We start from the raw sequence: 20420 nt of genomic DNA, 5'->3' as shown, positions 1-20420 counted from the left end.
CAACCACCTGAGCCCAACTTCAGTCTACTCATCACCTTAACTTTAACTGCGTTTGTAGCCGGCGCCATAGCCAGACCGATAAACAAACACAGACTGGAAGTTAACTTCAGGCCTTAAACAAAAATGAAAACTGAAAAAAAAAAATACAAGCAAATTCAAAATATCAATAAAAACTATAATAGTGTATAAATACTATTAAAATGACACTGGTATAGATTAATAATTACAGACCATAACATGAAAACAATTATCGACCAGAATGTCGATGTCGGTACATCCCTACTCTTATTGCTAGCTGAAAGCATTAAACTAAAAAGCAAATGTTCAAGATATTTCATCAAAACTGGAGCTTATGAGAGGCTACAGCTGTAATGGTTGACCAGAGCATGATCAATGATGCACAGCATGGCTCAGTCCTGCTCCTCCCCTCCTGGAGAGTTTAGTTCCAGTACTGCTTTAACACACCTGCCTGTAATTTTCAAGTGTGAGCCCGAAGACCTTGATTAGCTGGTTCAGGTGTTTGATTAGAGTTGGAACTAAACTCTGCAGGACGGTTCTCCAGGAGCGCGGCTGAGCACCACTGATGAGCGTGTGTATAATGAGCTGATGAAAGCTGGCACTCACATTGAAAGTAGAGCTCCTCGTCCCCTTCCTGATCGGCCTTACTGTAGCCGCAGTGTCTACACAGGGAACAAAAAGAAACTAATTAAAGGCCTGCAGTGACCAGACGTATGATTTCAAACATAACAGGGCTATTGCGGGCAATACATCTCGGCTCAACCTGAAGAAATGGTGAAATCGGAAATGTTAATCAGAATGTTTTTCTTGACACGGAATAGAAATGCCATGAATTCCTGTTCCGTTCTGTTCCAAGCTATGAGCTTTGAGATAAATTAATCAATTAGATCATTTTTTTTGTGTGTGTGTTTGTGCTGGCAAGTTGTCTTTGAGAATGAATAGGTTTAGGAAAAATAAACATCGAGAATAAGTAAATGATCTGCAATCTGGACTTTCTGGAAATTATCTTGCCAGCTGATTATTGGAAATAACTCCATAATGAATTTAACTGAAATGGAATACCAAAGCATTCAAAGCATTCAGTGCCAATGGACATGCAGGAGAGCAATACGTATTTGTGAAGGATTCATGGGAATTAGTTTACTCCAGTAATATGACAAACATTATGAGTGAAATGTCAGATGGAAAAACACTGGTGTTCTTGGTTCAACCATGACAAACAGGTAAAAAAGGTGAGACTGGGAAGGGAGGATTTGCAGTTGTGAATCCCATTCTGGGTGTATGCTAGCAGCATGAGCTTGTGAGGAGAAAAATGCAACAGAGGTCACATTCCCACAGTGTACGACATGATGGTGGGTGGGTGTGATCACACGCAAGTGGGCGAGGGTGTGAACTCCACAGCTATGGTGGCCTTTGAGGGACAGAAAGGCAAACTGAGAGAGCGTACAAAACTCACAGTAGCGGAGAGTCAATGGGGGCCGCGAGAGCGTACCTTCTCCCTATGATGAAACCGAACACCATGAAGACCAGGATGATGGTACCGGCTACCGCCACCACCGCAATGATGATGACTGGATTCTGCTCACTCGATATGACTGTAGCTGCAATTAAAACACAAATAAACAACACAAGATGTCAATTGTAGTCTTGTAAGTTTGTTTATAAAATATAGGAGTTCACAATACATTGGTACCATGTTGTTTTTAAATGTATCATTTTGTTTTAATATTTAATGGTCATTTCCCCTTTTTTAGATTTAAGTTACATTTTCTGTCATCTAACACTCAAAGTTAATTTTTAAAAACACTAGTAATTTAAAAATACTACTGAATGTAATTTTTTAGCAAATCTCAAAATGAATATCCATTTTCATACAAATACTTTGGGATGCATAAATTCACTTAAGAACTAAAGTAAAATCTTGAAAAATATATATTTTAGAAAGACAGGTAGATAGAAAAATATTTTATAATTAAGAATTTCTCCTCAACTTATTCACTCAGTCTTGTTTTAGTTAAATTGTGGACACGTTGTACTATTTCATTAATTTGTTTAAATTTAGTTAAATCGTGGCAACAATTTAATTAAAACCAGGGAACAAATTCATAATTTTTCTGAACAAATTAGTATAACGTGACCACGGTTTACCAAAACTGAATAATAAATTGTGACGATTAATTAATCATAGAAACAAATTCTTCACAATTTCTGCTTTTCCCCACATGTCATGTAACTATTTTGATACAAAAGATTCTATTTCAAATAAAAGCTGTTCTTTTAAACTTTCTATTCAAAGAAAAAAAATATCATAATTTCCGTTATATTAAAAGATGTTTCCTGAGCACCAAATTAGCCATTTCTGAAGAATCATGTGACACTATGATTGGAGTGATTGCAGGCAATTCAGCTTTACCATGACAGGAAAACAATCACATTTTAAAATGACATATTAACAGAAAATAGTTCTTTTAAATTGTAACAATATTTTATAATATTACTGTTTTTATTCTATTTTTGATCAGATTAATGCATAATGTCATGTGTTGGACTCCGTGGTTTTTAGTGTTTTATTTCAAATGTATTTACACAATAATAATGACTTACTGATCTGCTACTGGAATCATTCAGAATTGTAATATTGGTGTATTCCTAATGAACTATTTGGCAAAAGGAGCAGCAGAATAGCTTAAAGCAAAGCTCCATTGAAAAAGCATGGGACGGTTGTAACCCCCTTTTCATCCTCTCTCTATTGCGGGGAGGGGCTGGCTCTATTTTAGGGTCTCGCTGAGTGCACGGTTCTACTGTTTCTGAAAGTGGGCTTAATAGTCCCAGATGGTAATACAGTGGCCTGCATTTGAAACAATGACACATTCAGGTTGGATTGTTTCTCGTTAGGTTTGTTTCTCCGAATCGAAAATACTGCGCTCATTGACAAACTGCAGAGGGAACCGAAACTGAACATCTTATCGAAAATACACAATGTCTTAGAAACAGTCTGGGTCAGAGATTTTATCAGGAAGAAACTGGACCTTGCCTTTAAGTGTAATCGGATAGATCCTAATACAAAACCATTTATTTAGATAGACCACATAATTTAGAGCTAAACTAGCGAACCAACTGACAAAAAATAGCCGTTTCACATACTGTTTTGCTCACCAGATCCAGTGGATTCTTCCTTGGTGGTGACCTCTACTCTGGGACCGAAAGTGCCGTATCCCGCGGCGGTGAATGCTCGGATCTGAAAGATGTATGCTGTGCTTGGCTTCAGATTATTGACTGTGGCTGAAGTAGACTTTGACTTCACGGTGGAGTAAATGCGATCCTTCTGGTCCTTTAGGTTCAAAAGAAGAAAACAAAATAACAATCTTGTCACAGGGTATCAAAAGCACAAATTGTACAAATTCTTTACAGAGAGGGGTGGTTACGCTGAAGTGTTTGGCAGCGAATACTGGAGCATTTGGTCTTTTTCACACGCAAAGAGTTCAAGCAGAGGCAATATCACAGTATTTCATCCGTAACCTAGGTAACCAGAAGCAAGCTGTTTGCGAGGAGCTGGTGCTTCATTTACAATTGGAATGTCAAAGAGAGCTTGAGGAAACACAAACACATGCACACCCACACAGAGTATACGGCTGATCCCAATTTGCATGCTATCCGTCCTATATAGTAGGCGAGATTAAGATTAGTGTGTCACAATGCAAAAGATGTCTGAAGATGTCCGTCCTTTTTTTAGTAGATTTTTTTTCACCATGCTTTTTTTGGTAATATTGCCCACACCCACTTGCAAAAAAAAAAAAAGGAAGTAGTTTGTACTGGTTTACTACCACAGATTTTTTAAATGTTTGAGACTAATTCATTTATAATACATTTAGTTATTTTCAGATAATGTTAAGAATAAAAAAATCAATTCTCTAATTTAAATGTTTGAAATTTATTAAGATAATGAATTTAGTTATATGCTAACACTTAAAGCAAACATACTATCCATCTTTGTCCATTTCATCCTTAAAGTAAAAAATAAATAAATAACTACAATAACAAAATGAATAAGGTAATTTTCAGATAATGTTAAGAGTGAGAAATAAATTGGAAGGTATAAATTCAGAAAAACAAGCAACTGTGAGATGCAAATTGGCAGTTATTGAAAAATAATGTTGAAATTAATTTAATAATTAATTAATTATACAAATGCGATAAAGAGACAATTACAAGATTGAGATTGAGATATCACATTGAGATATTGTGATTATATAAATGAGTTACAATTCTGAGAGAAAAAAAAATTAAATTACATGAAGTACAGTATCAATTTTGAGATATAAACACAATTATGAGAAGAAAGTCACTACTGTCAAAAGTTTGGGGTCAGTAAGACTTTTGTTTTAAATAAATGAATACTTTTATAAAACAATGAAAAATTACATCTGATCAAAAGTAACAGTAAAGACACTTTCTGTTTCAAGATTTCTGTTTCAAATAAATGCTGTTCTTTTGAACTTTCTATAAAAAAAAAATCACAGTTTCCTCAAAAACTGTTTTCAACATTGATAATAATAATAAAAAAAATGTTTCCTGAGCACCAAATCAGTATATCAGAATGATTTCAGAAGGATCATGTGACACTGAAGACTGGAGTAATAGCTGCTGAAACTTCAGCTTTACCGTCACAGGAATAAACTGAATTTTAAAATATATTACCATATCATATTTCATAATAGTTTTTATTGTATTTTTAATCAAATAAATGCAGACTTGGTGAACACAACATACTTACAGAGAGAAGTAGAGGAAAAAAAAAAACCTGGATGGAAACGGGCCTTCCATACTGTACATGCAACTGATTCAAACCTGCATCCCCTGTGTGAACACATCAAGTGCACCAATGCTGCACCACAGCATTTTCCCACTGATCTGCAAATTATCTCTCATGGACTTCAGAAGAGAAGAAAGAAAAAACCCTCTTAAATGAAATGCCACAGGCTGTTAGGAGTGAAGTCAAGCTTGCTTCTAATTTTCAAACAGGACGGACTACAGCTAGAGAGCGCTGGTCGGGAGACTGCTTCTGCTTTCACATTGCCTAAGAGACCGGAACCCAACAGGCCGAGCGAATGCGCTGGACCTGACTAGCTGACATATGAGTTTGAAGGTAGACACTACGAAGCTGTGCTTTATAATGGATGGGGGGGTAAGACTGAGCAGGAGAGTGAGCCGAGGTGAAAGAAATTAAGTGTGTATGTGTTCATGTTTTTTGGGAGTACAATTCTGATTAATGTTTTAGTGGCAGCGTGTGCGTGCCGGCAAGGGATTGTTTTTGGGTTGTTTTTCATTGAACAGATGCTCAGGTACAATACCAGATGTACGTGTGCTGCTCTGGTGTGTGTGTGTTTCTGAAGTGGTCTTAGACGTGTACGAGTGTGGCTGTGGTAAACTGAGACGGTCCTGTGTATGTTTGTGTGGGATTGGTGAAGGACCTCAGTCTAATTAAAATCTTATGAGTGTCTCATTCATTATAGCAATTAGAGGGGATGGATCCACTCAGACCGGAGCATTTGACTGTGAGCTTCGTGCACAGAGAATGCAAATCAAGAAAAAAAATTAAAATACAGGATAGGACGGGTTGCATGGGAATTGGGATGCTGATAGACAGGTAGACTCACAGTCGTTGTCTCTCTCTGTCTTTCATTTTGTGAAACACACAGACATATATTCATTAATAGCTCATGCTCTGGAGCAGGTGGTGTGTACTCACTTTCTCATAGTACTTGATCTCGTATTCGGTGATGACGCCATTGGGCTGCTCTGGTTCCTGCCAGGAGAGCTGAACGCTGTGCTGCTGAACTCGCTCCTTTATCACCTCACTCACTTGAGATGGGGCTGAAAGAAAGAAAACAGGAAAGATACTGACTTTTAGAAATTCTCTACACATGTTCAACTAGTACAATTAAAAACAAAATAGTATCTAAAATTACAAAATTGACATCCATAGTAAAAAAGTAATATATTTAAAATACATTTATTTCATACTAAGTATAGTTCAAATCTATTAAAATATTTACTGACATATCGCTCAAGACTTACTGATATAAAAATTTTAATTAAACTTTATTTGGAGTACTACTTCTTAATATTAAGCCTAAATGTGTTTTAATGTCAGATGAGGATTGTATGATCTTTGAATAATATCAGTCTTTAAATTGTGGGAAGTCGTGACCTAATGGTTAGAGAGGCGGACTCGTAACCCAAAGGTTGCGGGTTCGCGTCTCGGCAGAGATTGTAGGTGGGGGAGTGAATGTACAGCGCTCTCTGCCACCTTCGATACCACGACTGAGGTGCCCTTGAGCAAGGCACTGAACCCACAACTGCTCCCTGGGCGCCGCAGCAAAAAAATGACTGCCCACACTGGGTGTGTGTTCACGGTGTGTGTGTGTTCACTGCTGTGTGTGTGCACTTTGGATGGGTTAAATGCAGAGCACTAATTCCAAGTATGGGTCACCATACTTGGCCACATGTCACATTACTTTCAAGATGCAAGATATTTAATGTGTACTAAAGTATGCTTGCCAAATATTGTCATCATTTACTCACCCTCAAGTCATTACAAACCTGTATAAGTTTCTTTCTTTTATGCTGAACACAAAAGAAGATATTTTAAAGAATTTGAAGAAGTCTGATTACCAGCATTCTTCAAAGATCTTCTTTTGTATTCAACATATGAAAGAAACTCATACAGGTTTGGAATGACATGAGGGTTGAGGGTGAGTAAATAATGACAAAATTGCTCATTATCTCTTTATTATTTAATACACATTTAATACTTACAATATAAAACTACATTAATGTAAACTTAAAAAATGTTAAATTGCAGGAAGCCAAGTAATTACCTATATTTAAGATAATGAGTTAAACACTTGTTAACAAAAACATATAAATAACAGGAAACAAGATCACTTATAGTATTAGATGGTGTTTGGATAAAAGAACCTAAAACAAATCAACCTCATACTGAGCGAACAGCACCTTAATATATTCATATACGCATAAAAAACCTATTCCCTTGCTTTAATGCAAATTCAGTACCTGGCTGGCACATATGCACACAGACAGAATCTTGTGTCACTACTGCTCCTGCTGATGAATATTCACTTGGTGGCTGCTAAATGTTTACACCTCATAATGGAAATTTCAATTACTGAGCAAACAGCAGAAGACAGCCTTATCCCAGTCAGAGTAAAACTGCAACGTCTGGCTTATGAATGTCAATTAAGTCAAATTAATTCTGCCGACACATGCGGAAGCAAATTTGAGAGAAATGTACCCTAACCCAACTGCTGACTTTCCCGGCGTCTCATTTATTCCCTCCCTTTAGCACCACTTCCCAATCCACGTGAGCCTCCTATACAGTTTCTTCTCCAGTGTGCCATAATTGTCTTTAATTTACAAAGTTATTGCACACTTTGTACGTCGACTCGGTATACTATTTCCAAATGCTGTGTGGATTTAAAACGAGGAGCTTGTGGGTAACCCAAATTAAATTCCTTGTTTTTAATAACTTCAGAAATAAGATCCGTTCGAAGGTAACCTTCGGATAAGGACGTTCTGGAAGAAGTGCATGGAAATGTAGCGTTCATGCATACGCCATTAATGAGTGTCCATTCTCAACGGACGTCTGTTAAAGTAAGAAAAGACTTTCCTCAAGTAGAAGGGAAGAAAAAAAGAGAATTAGGCTTCGGGAGGAATTTAACTCAGGAGAGAGTGAGAGAAGCGGTGATCCGTCGAGGGCAAAGTTTCAAGGTCACAACCTCATTTGACCCGGGATTTTGTTTTGCGCTGACCTCGTGGTAATGAGCGATTCAGGATTAAAACCTCATTACAGGACCACGGATGGCAGCAGAGATCCAAAACCGCAACAGTCAGATTGTGTTTTGACATATCTAGCATAATCCAACTAAAACAATCTAATTTCCCATCCAGATCTGAAGGTCGGCCAGTGCGACTCAGACATGAACGCACACCACACTGTGCCGGCCTACATGCTCATTTGTAACAGCAGCCAAAATCCTCGCTCTCCTTACGAGGCTGTTCAATCCAAACCACAGCGATCGTACTGATGCATTTAGGGATGTTATATACTCAAAGTGTTGGAAACTGTGCAGACGAAGAGGCTGGCTTTTTTGAGCAGGAGTGATTTCCTACTTTCAGCTGTAGTCAAAGCAGTCCGAGCGTCTCAGAATCTGTGTTTGTTTTTCCTCTGTCCACATTCATTGTATGCAGAGAGTGTCAATTACCCATGAGGAGTGGGGCGATGCAGGCAGGACATATCAATTTAAAGAGCACACTTGTATGGCACAGAACCAGTTGTATTGGAGTAATTGGATCTTTTGGCCCTTTCAAACTGACTGCTTCTTCTGTAGTCGTGGGTATGAGGTGCTTGACTGTCTCTCGGAGTAATAGCCTCGCTCCTTTTAACCTGATCTGGGAAATAAAAGTTGTGACTGTTTCTCTGGAGTTACTTTTCCCACATGAAGTGTTTTCTTGTTATTCTTCTTGTATATCTATTTCCATATCCAGCACACCCTCTGACTTCTGAATCTAGTTACACTATACAAACACACGTACACTGCTTTTGGGGTCTCAGAGGCACATTTCCATTGACAAGTCAATCTGTTAGTCACTTGTGTTTACTTGTAAAAGCACTAAAATTTGGCTCTGAGGTAAAAGACGTTTGTTAGTTTTTACAAGCCGTGGTGGCCACTTGTTAACCATAAAGTCAAATAATAGTATTTGTAGAGAAACTAGAAAATAAATAAGTTCTTAAAAACCCCGTGAAATCCAAATTGGACTTTTGAGGCTTTTAGTCCAAGTCTGTTAAATTACAGGTCATCTATAAGTAGTGTATGAAGGTAAACTGACATTCTGCCCGGTATTGATAATTATATTGAAGTTATGGCTGATAACTGATCATTTTGTCTAAATGAATCTAACTGTTTTTCAAATTTGACATAATTTAAGGCTAAGTCCAAACTTTCATCATAAACAGCAGCCTCGCGTTCCAGCAATGCGGGACCGGCTGCCGTCCCCTCTCTCCGCTGAGAACCAGCCGGGTAATTGAGAATCGAGCGTAGTGACAGCCCTCAATCGACTCGAATCTGCGAGCTGGAACAGAGACCCTGAGTTCAGTGTTAATATGGAGGAAATGTGTCCCTCACTCCCTCTCCGTGGTACCTTCCCCGTGGTATGTTTAACCACTGCCCTATAACAGCCATTAATGACATGCTTACCTCAGAGCGAGTCGACCCACTCCCACTTTTATCGCACGAAAGGGGCCTAGCGCAGCAGAAAATCGTATAATTGTTCCGTCTGTCCTGAAGCGGCTGTGCACGGGGGGGACGTTTTGTGTGCAGTGGTTGGGTGACATAAAAGCAGATATTAGTGACCTTCTTGAGCCTCCTAATGCATAAGTTAATTCAAGCAGAAGCAAGCGTCTATCATGTTCTGCATTAGAATACATTAGGGATACATTATGCATGGATGTTTTTATATACTCTCAGCTCCTTTCTCTCTTTCCCTCTGTTGGCTGGCTGTGGCGTTTCTAGAGTATCTGAAAGCACTAGAATTGCATTATATAACATAAATCATTTTCTCTCTCTGCTTTGCTTGCGCAGTATTAACTTTGAAGTATTTTAATTATCCAGCCACTTAAGTCAAGGCTGACACTCTCATGTCCCCGGTTTCTTTTCATCCACCTCAAAACTATCGAATAACTTTGAGCGCTTATCAAGAGACGCCAACTGAAACGGCGCCACAAACACGTTCTTAAGTGCTGCATTGCAGTTCCTGTTCTTTGACAGAAGCCTGAGATGGAAGAATGGAGGTTTCGCTTTAGCCAAGGGCGTAGGAACGATCTGAGAAGCACATTATAAACCTTATCAGCCTGGCTCATGAATATTAATGAGGCAATGTAACGTTCGCCCAGTGGTTCTAACTGGTTTACTGTAAAGCAGGTGGGCGCTGAGTTTGTTTGATCGATTGCTGATACTACCATTCCGCAGAGGCATCTGCTAGGACGTAAGCTGGCTAAATTATTAGTGCACAAAAACTGTTAGGATGAGTTTTGAACATTCTAAGCATTGCAATATTCGATACGGCTTTAAGTTTGGGGCAGTTTAATAATGTGTAAATTAAACACAATTTAACAGAAGTTAATGCAAAGTGCTGTACAATTTTAAATAAATAAACACTTTTAGTAAAAGTCTGTATTGAAAGTTAGTTAATTAAAGGTTAAAAAATTAAATATGAAATATCTTATAAATCTTGTAAAACAAAAAATTATATTATTAAATTAAACTAAATGATATGTGACCCTGGACCACAAAACCCATCATAAAGGGTCAATTTTCTGAAATTGAGATTTATACATCACCTGAAAGCTGAAAATAAGCTTTCCATTGATGTATGGTTTGTTAGGATAGGACAATATTTGGCCGAGATACAACTATTTGAAAATCTGGAATCTGAGGGTGCAAAAAAAAATCTAAATATTGAGAAAATCGCCTTTAAAGTTGTCCAAATTAAGTTCTTAGCAATGCATATTACTAATCAAAACTGAAGTTTTGATATATTTACGGTAGGACATTTACAAAATATCTTCATGGAACATGATCTTTACTTAATATCCTAATGATTTTTGGCATAAACGAAAAATCGATCATTTTGACCCATACAATGTATTGTTGGCTATTGCTACAAATATACTAGTACTACTTATGACTGGTTTTGTAGTCCAGGGTCACATATTATAATAAATAAATAACCTTGCTTGGCTATAATCTGTCATTTTATGTGGCCAGCTACATTTTCTTCAATAAAAGCAAAGAACCTTAACAAAATTATTAGTGCACAAAAAATAACAGAGATGAATTTTAAACTTTCTAAAGGTGTTGCAATAGTCAATGTGGCTTTAAATGTGGGGCAGTTTTACGCATGACTAAAGAAATGCTGCAGACATGCCGGGTTGGGGGGTTAGACGGGTGGGTGGGACGTCCTCTCTACCGATTCCTGTCGTTAGTTGGATATTTTTTATATTTACGGTCATCTCTCGGCTGGAGCGCTAGGCTTTAATAGGGCTGGGCCTCCCGCAGATAGCTTTTCCAGAGCCCTATGAAAACATCGAGATCGGCGATAGAGCTCTCGTTGGACAGACACTAACGAGGGCTGACGTAATCAACATTACTTAGCTTGACATTTTGACTCTGAGCCGCAAAAGAAAAAAGGCCCACGAAAGAGACGGAGCAGTATAAAAAAACCTCAAGGAGAGGCTGAACCGGTGTGTGAGAGTGTGTAAATGAATATGTGAACGGAGACAGAAAGCGTGGGTGTTAGATCTGCCTCATTATTGCCCCTGGCTACCACAAAGTGTGTGTGTGTGTGTGTGAAGGAGAATGTCCTCTTGTTCCTCCTGTCTGCTATTGCTTCACAAGGCCAGGAAAAAGGTCTGTGTGTGCTTAGACTAACCTGCATAATGAGTCTCAGACATGAGATTGTGTATGTGTGCAATTTATATCAGTGGCTCTCAACTGGTGCATCATGACCCAAAAATGACGACAAAATAAAAATAAAGAAATAAATAAAAATAAAAGAAATAAAAAAAGCTGAGAAAATGATGTTAAATGTTAAACGGGCTAATAATTTAAATGGGCTCAACAACTTTAAATATATTTTGGAGTTTATTTATTTTAAAGTAACAGAATTTGACCCATAATTTTAACAGCTGCATACATTTAAATAAATAAACAACTAAAAATGTAAAAAAAAATAATAATAGTAAAATTGAATAATATTAAATATAAAAAAACTGTGAATTAATATTATTAAATTCAAATAAACAAATAATTATTATATAATATACATAATATTACTTGATTTTTAATGACGTTTTTGTTTAATTTTGTGAAGTCCAATGTAAAATCTGGGTCCTGAAGTAAAACCAGCTGAAAACCATTGATGTTCATCATCATTTGCTCGTGGTTGTGTGCGCTGGGACCGGCCTTACAGTGAAGGTTATTCACTCAGTCTGTTGATAGCGCATATACAGTAGTTGAGTGCAAGCATTAGAAAGACTGAGTGAGAAAGAGAAAGAGAGGACAAAACCAAGAGAAATAAAGAGACAGAAGCCAGAAAGGGAAAGAAAGCAAGAAGAGGAGAATTCACTCCGTCAGTAGAGGCTCAGTGATTCAGAAAATAAAGTAGGTAGAAGATGATGGCCCGCTGTTTTGATGAATGTTGAGGGAACCGGCAAAATTGCCGTGACAAGGTTTTCTCTTTTGCTGTCTTGTGCTGTCTCTCCCTTTCTTGCTCGCTGTCTGTCCCTCGACCCACAGCCCCGGCGTCCTCCTGCTGCACACTACCAAACAGAAATGTGCTTTCCCAACCACCGTTACCAAGAGCTTTGTCACTTTCAGTTAGAGCGGGGCCAGGGGGACGCTCCGATTTGGCGCTCCACACAGGAACCGCTCAAGCTGCTAAGTAACGCTTTCATTTCTCTCAGGGATCAAAGCCCGAGCTTTTTGGCAAACCGTGAGACGCTTTAGAAGTGAAAAGGCCACTGAAACTCACACTTACAGCTGAATCTGAAAGTATAAAGTACCGTTTTGGGTCTAGTCACATCTAGTTTGCTTGCTGTTTTCTTTAAATTATGTAAATGTAAGCAACCGAAACATTTTCGTCTCACAACCTGTAATATTTTGCTGGAATATTTGAAAAGCTGAAAGCTTTTTCCCACTTCTCCCTCCTCACTTTTAGTTCTTCTCGAACACTAATGGCAAGAATTCCTTATGAGAGTCCCTTATGACACATCCTCTGCTTTAGAGGGGTGTTTTTGCTATTAGGATAGCTGGATCTCAGGATTTTGAACTCTCCTATAGGGCTGTAGAGAGAAGTGGAATACAGTTCAAAAGCTGCTACTATACCCAGGCAGAAAGGCTGTTCATTCTCAAGTCTGATTTGGCAGAACCGATTGATAAAACTGACTAATTAAAATCACTTATAGATGAGGACAAGCTCTCAAACATACAAATGACAGCATCACAATGTAAAAAATAAAGTCTGTTCAGGACAAAAACAAATAAACACACACACACACACACACCCACACACACACAAAAACATGAAAGCCTGTTTCTCTCTCAGAGAGAGTGCGCAAGCTAAATAAATAAATAGTGAGTTTACAATAATAAAGTAAAAATAAATTGACAATTTTTTTAGTCAGAGGCAAAATGAAAGCAGCAAACCAAATACAACAAAACATAGCAGAAAAAAAGGTTTACCAGACTCTAATATCTCTGAAGGAGGTCTGTTCTGATCCAGCTTCTTTTAATTAATAAATAAATGAATAAAAATAATGAAGTGAAATTTATTTTTTTTTTAAATAAAAAAATAGGTAAAATGTAATGGCAAAACCAAAATAATAATACAAAACAACAAAACAAAAACGTAGCAGACGAAAAACATCAATATCTGAAGGAGGTCTGATCTGATCCAGCTTTTTAAATTAATAAATCAGTTAATTAAATAAAATAATGAAGTCAAATTTAGATTTTTTTTTTTACTCAGAGGTCAAATGTAATGGCCAAAACAAAACAAAACAAAACAGCAGAAGGTTTTTCAGGTTTATTTAATATCCCTGAAGGAGGTGTGATCTGACAATTCAGCTTCTTTCAGTATTGTGATCACATAACCCTTGATCACATGTCTCACCAGCCATGGGTTCATATAAACAGCCCAGCTGTCCTGTGTTGCAAGCCTGTCGTAGGTTTGGAATGGCATTCAGTCGTGTAGCAGATGCTGAAATGCCTGATACCTAAAGCAAAGCTGGTGAAGACCGTCTCCAGACTTCCTCACATAAATTAGAGTCCAGCAGTGGCAGCCTATTATCAGCCATCACTGCTCCCGTGCACCTTCTGACCCCACACACAGAGTCACCTGACCCGCATCAGAACCATTCATTTACTGACATATAATCATACACTATTACTGACCCAAGATTGCCACTCTCCATACACTGTGAGGACAACATGTCAGAGATCATTAATGAAAATGATTCTATCAGGCTTTATATTATCAGCATAGCAATTTTAGTCAAGAGTTGCATTTTTTTTTTTTTATTAATTTGAATTTCAGAATGTCCTAGTATTTAGTTTGTACTTTAGTTTGACACTCTTTTTGCTTTAATGACAGCAGCACACAAGTTTGTGTCAATCCTGATGACCCAAAGAGGTTGAACATTTGACCGTCTGTAATAAGAATCACATGATCAATCACAAATTTACTTATTTGATTAGCTGAGTGCTGTGCCTGCCTGTGATGAGGATATTGTGAATAAAGAATGAATATTAGTCGAATTTAAAATAAACATTTGCAATGTTAGGTATGCATCAGGGAGCGTCATCAGTGGTGCGCGAGATGCGGTGATAATGATGTAAGTGACATTGTTGCATTTTAATGTTTTGTTAGTCTAGCCCACGAGACACGCCGCTGCTGCGTTATTCATTCAAAATATTAGAGAAATATTGAAGCTCAATGCGGAGAAGATCTTGATTAAGTTAAAACCGAAACCAAGCCATTCACACAGAATGCATATTCAGCGCATTTTTTAGACGGACAAATATGACTGCTGCACTCGCGTCTCACACAAGAGATGTATAGAAAGCCATGCAAAGTTAAAACAGTTTAAACTTTTAGAAAACACGTCACGAATTTGTGGAGGTTTATTCCTTTTCACTGCGTCTCATATTTTTTTAAATGCAATCTGTGTGAATGACGCTTCGGCTCTTTGGATTAAGTAATGCATAAATACATGATGCTGTTTTGTTCATAATTGTTTATGCAATTTACAAAATTATGATTTTATGAGTTAGTTTAGACGTAATGCACGTTTTTATAGAGTTATTTCCTTGCGCTGACAATTTAAATGTGCTGCATTATTTTGCTCATTGCGCACTCCTGTGGCCTCAGGAGACAAGGCAAAAGTTTCCTTAAAACCTATTTAATCTGCAAATAAAACATTAGAAATTAGATATTTGTTTAATTTTTATTTTGTGTTTGATTGTTAAAACAAAAAAATATTTGTTGTTTGTCTCAATAAATTGGGTTAATTTAAAAATGCAGTGGTTAAATTTAAACTTTTTTTTTTCTATCGCTCTTTGTTTTAAAAAAGGTTATAAAAAATGTCAATAATTATCGATACCGAATGATATGAAACATTATATCGTTGATAAATTTTTTTAGCTATATCGCACAGCCCTATTAGTAACCCACAAAAACATGCGACATATTTTGCATTCATTTGACGTCATAATGTTTCTTTGTTTTCTCATTTTTAAAAGTTTCTTTGTTTCTTCTAAATGTAATTTATACCTTGAATGTCTTTTGGGCCTCACTCTATATATAAATACACACACACATATATATATATATATATATTAAATAGGATTCGTACTGAACAGTTAAAAGTTCCTCCCTTACTTTTTGGTCTTTGTAGTGTATTACTGTTATTTCATATTTCCTGTAATACAAACACCTAGATAGCTGGTCAATCAAACTTAATAAGAAAGCAAAACAATTTGGAAGATAACATTCATAAACACAATGAGAAACCATTATCAACACAGAGATGTTACAAAACAAGCAACGGCGGAATTATGTTCTCATTTCTTAAGATGAGTAATGGTTAAGGGAGAGAATGAGAGACATCCGTGCGTATCCCTGAGTCTCCGCTGTGGGTGAAGAGAGAAGAAATAGAAATGGTGTGATTATGACTTGACTCCCATGTGCTAGAAAAGACAGCACTCTGGATTTTAACAGGCTACCCAGCATCCCCTCCACTCAAGCGTGATGGCCTCAGCCATAAGCACCTCATCATCTCCGCAATACACACATCAGCGCTCCACGTTCAATTCCCAACTCCACTGCAGCTTCCGTAGGAGAAACCGTCAGACCGCTTCTGACATTACACTCCCCACCTGCTGCCACGAGCCACCCATGTGACTTACCAGCAAATCACCAATCAAAATCAAATGCTTGAGGTTGCATAAAACTGCTTTAGATGATCTTGATCTTTGATCTGTAATTCTGCTGAAAAAACAAGGTTGAAAATATGGATTTGAGTTTGGGAGGCTTTATTTTTTGGACTGTACAAACACACACACACACACACACACACATACACACACATGTTGACTTAGCTATCTAAATGGGGACATTGCATACATTCCTATTGTTTTTATTTACAGTTAGTTATAAATACTCTCTCTCTCTCTCTCTCTCTCTATATATATATATATATATATAGTATATAGGTCTATATATTATTAAATTGATCTTTAACAAGTAAGTTTACAATTTTTATATACTACTTTTGCTAATGAGAACATCTTTAAAGAAGGTCAGGTCAGGTTAAACTCACAAATTTGTTCCCAAAATATAGTTAAGTAGGTACACACACACACACACACACAGACACGCACACACATAGGGCTGTGCAATTAATCGAAAAACTATTTCGATTTCGGCCTCCAACGATTATGAAAATACAATAATCGAGATTAAACGATTATTGCACCCCATTCTGCCCCCTTTCTAGCGGTTCACTTTTGTTCCCCCATAAAAGCCCAATTTCACGTGCAAATCAGTAAAATCACGTAACGTGACATTGCAAAATAGGACGTGCTTGATTTATTGAAGTATATTAGATTTATTCACGATTTATTCAAGCGTGAAAGAGAACTTGCTCTGTTCCCCAGGAGGATATCTGTGTAACTTATGCGCTCAGAGACGGAACACAACACGAACATGTTAAGTCAACTTTAGGTCAAGGTGCGTGCCTAAATGGTCAAATACACGCAAAAGTGTGTCAAAATGCGGCGCTTAGTGATTATTCATGTAAACCTTCGTCAGTCATGAATGAATGTGAAGAGTTATGCTGTTTTGAATTAATGTAAAGAGTTATGCTGTTTTATTTTACATTTGATTATTAATTTCTTTAGTGGGCTGTTAACTGCATGAGACTTGCATAAAAAAAAAACCTTAAAGCACAATTTGTACTTTTTCATTCTATTGGATTTTTCCTTTGCTTTTTTATTACTGAAAGTTTAATTATGTTCAATATTGTGGACTAATTTTGAGAACTTTTTGTTTGTTTGTTACTAATAGTTACTCTGCTGTGGTATTGAGAATTGTGAAATTGCATTGGTCTCTACAATTTAAATGTCATAGCAACCTTATTTACAGAAAATATATATTTGATATGTATCACTATCTTAAAATAAATCACTCATATAAAGTTTTGGTCATATGGCCCACTCATAATCGTGTTAAATAATCGTGATTACAATATTGGTCAAAATAATTGTGATTATGATTTTTGCCATAATCGAGCAGCCCTACACACACACACACATGCACAAACAAGCTTCACTCTAATTACAGACTTTTCAGGAACACAGAAAGAAGTGGTGGGTTTAAAGGATGTGATGAAATCATAAAAATATGCCACAGACCCCTCTCTCACTGGGCGTTTCATACAATGATCCCGACCGCACGGCCCATTGGAGCGAACAGTCGACCCCAGAAGCAACGCAATCCAAATGAGGGATGAACGTCCTGGGACAGAGGCCAATTTCGGCCCACTCTTCCAGTTTATCTGCTGCCAGCCTGACCTTTGGCTATACAAGAAGCTACACGAATACAAGACATTCTCTGAGTGTTAACACGCGCTGTGCTTTTTATCGTTTGTCTTAATAAAGAGGAGGCTGCATGACGATTCGCATTTGAAGGGCTCACTAAACAGGCAGAAGGACCTCAACCTTCTCATCTCAGCGAAATGTCAAAGTAATGCCTCAGGCCCGTGCAACACATTCACACTCACACGCCGTGCTGATTGTATATCTGAGCCGCGGCGGAACCGAAAAGCTAAGATTATTCACCAAACAAGCTGTGCTTTAAACTGATGGGTTTTTCAGGGTCAGAGGCACATAGCAAAAGCTATTATTTTAGATTTTGCATGCATTCAAGGCCACTTATCTTAGTTTTACCATAAGTTCAGTTCCTCTGACTATTTATTAAAGAAACAGTTCACCCATAAATGAAAATCCTATCATTTATTTAACATTGTGTCATTTTAAACCTGCATGATTTTTTTTTTGTCTAAGATGGCTTTGGATGAGGAACAGACTACTTTTATCAGACTTTTATGATGCTTGAAAACTCTACTCTACATTTATTGTAATTCTATGGAAACAAGCAACCAGGACATTCTTTAAAAATTCTCCTTTTGTGTTTCACAGAAGAAAGAAAGCGTCATACTCTTTGGAATAACAAAAGTAAGAACTTTTTCTCCACTGAATAAATCATCCATTTTGCACCTGAACGGGGAATTTTAAAATCTCAAACTAAAACTGCACAAGCACTTTGGAAAATGATGCTATCGTAAATAGCAATTTATTATCCCAAAGCATCTGTCATCAGTAATATGATTGTATTAATCAGACCTCATATGCTCTTTAATCACAGGTTTGGATGCTGTCCACATGGGTGGAACCAAATCCACCGCTCCACTTTCTGTATTTTCACTGGTTACATGCATGGCTCTGATTAAAGCTTGTGCGAGCGCCAAGGGTTAGTCACTCACCGAGAGCTGACTAAACCAAAAATCACAGTCATTGATCTTTCCTAAAAAAAAAAAAACATGAAGAACGACTTGAGTCAAGTGAGAAAAGTCAAACTCACACACAAGATTAGACCCACAGATGCTCTAATTTTACATTTAAAAAATAAATATGTGTATATATATAATAACTTATTTTTATATATTACACCATTCTTTTTATATAAAAATACAACTGTATTTTTAGATTCATTTTAAGTTTCATTTTACGTTTTTAAAATCTCACTTCTTCTGATCTTCTGATTCTGATGGATGCTCTTTCTTTTTTTGCATGCCTGGTGAGTGATGAGGAGAAAAAGAAGAAAGGCAGCGAGAGAGAGAGATAGGCTTGTATGTGATGTTTTATTTGGCCTGAACGCTGCAATCAGAGGCAGGGAGAGGGACACATCTGCAAAAGCCTGGACATGCTCCGCTCCAGCCAAATTGGCATCAAAGTGAGTGAGAGAGGTAGAGAAAATGAGAGAGAGACAGATGAGAGAATGAAGGGTAAGAGAGAACTACTCTTGTTCAACAAACACTCCAATTACGCTTGTAGCCAGAGAAAATATGAAATGAAAAACAGAGGAGGCTGCCTGGGCCTAAAAACCAAACAAAGAAAATACTTTTTCCTTCCACAAAGAGGCCAAATGTATTTTCCAACCTACAGTGTGGACCCCACTCTTGCCCCTCTCTCTCTTTTTAATGACCGTTATCCTGCTAGTGATGGAGAGAACATTTGCTTAGGTTGTTGTCACTGTTACACCACACAGATACACGCTGACACTCTCTCAGGTTTCGTGTTTAACATATCTGCACAGTGACATGCCATATAGGCACTCATTCAGCCGAACACACCTGCCAACAAACAGATACATACCATACAATGTGTACACACATGTGCGTGTTTCCGCTGTGTGTGTGTGTGTGCTCAGCTGGGCTTCATCAAACCTTGTTAATATTTGTTCTGGTTATTGTAAGAAACACTCCCTTTATCCATTTAAACAGAGGGTAACATCTTCAATAACGTAGGTCTGGTGTTTGTTTATTTATTTATTTATGTGTCACAGGAATTAATAAAACATATTAACATTTTAACACACATATTAAAAGAATTTGAAGACAAAATAGGATCTTGATGTATTAAACTAGGATAATAATAATAATAATAATAATAATAATAATAATAATAATAATAATAATAATAATAATAATAATAATAATAATAATAATAATAATAATAATAATAATAATAATAATAATAATAATAATAATAATAATAATAATAATAATAATAATAATAATAATAATAATAATAATAATAATAATAATAATAATAATAATAATAATAATAATAATAATAATAATAATAATAATAATAATAATAATAATAATAATAATAATAATAATAATAATAATAATAATAATAATAATAATAATAATAATAATAATAATGATGATGATGATGATAATAATATAATTTTTTTGTCACAGGAACATATAAGCTATATTAACATTTAAGTCACAAACGTATTGAAAGAATTTGAAGGCAAAATAGGATCTTAATGTATTATTATATTAAACTAGGATAATATTAATAATAATGATGATGATGATGATGATGATATTATTATTATTATTATTATCAAGATTCTATTTTAGAAATTCCTTTAATATGTTTCTAATAATAATGATGATTAATAATAAT

General features: G+C 36.6%; 1 protein-coding gene across 1 annotated transcript in view; it reads right to left on the bottom strand.

Annotated features, from left to right (window-relative positions):
• LOC107737387 (ephrin type-A receptor 7-like) overlaps positions 1–20420 on the bottom strand; it is a 72462-nt gene that overhangs the window by 17112 nt on the left and 34930 nt on the right. Inside the window, exons 5-8 of the mRNA XM_016548872.1 lie at positions 5768–5892; positions 3163–3349; positions 1511–1619; positions 625–680 (exon numbers count right to left, since the gene is read on the bottom strand). Coding sequence (XP_016404358.1) covers positions 625–680; positions 1511–1619; positions 3163–3349; positions 5768–5892 — 477 coding nt within the window. The remainder of the gene's footprint in view (positions 1–624; positions 681–1510; positions 1620–3162; positions 3350–5767; positions 5893–20420) is intronic.

Source organism: Sinocyclocheilus rhinocerous, unplaced genomic scaffold, assembly GCF_001515625.1.
Source record: "Sinocyclocheilus rhinocerous isolate Xijiao unplaced genomic scaffold, SAMN03320098_v1.1 scaffold1035, whole genome shotgun sequence".
NCBI lineage: Eukaryota > Metazoa > Chordata > Actinopteri > Cypriniformes > Cyprinidae > Sinocyclocheilus > Sinocyclocheilus rhinocerous.
This window is presented reverse-complemented; position numbering and strand designations above follow the sequence as displayed.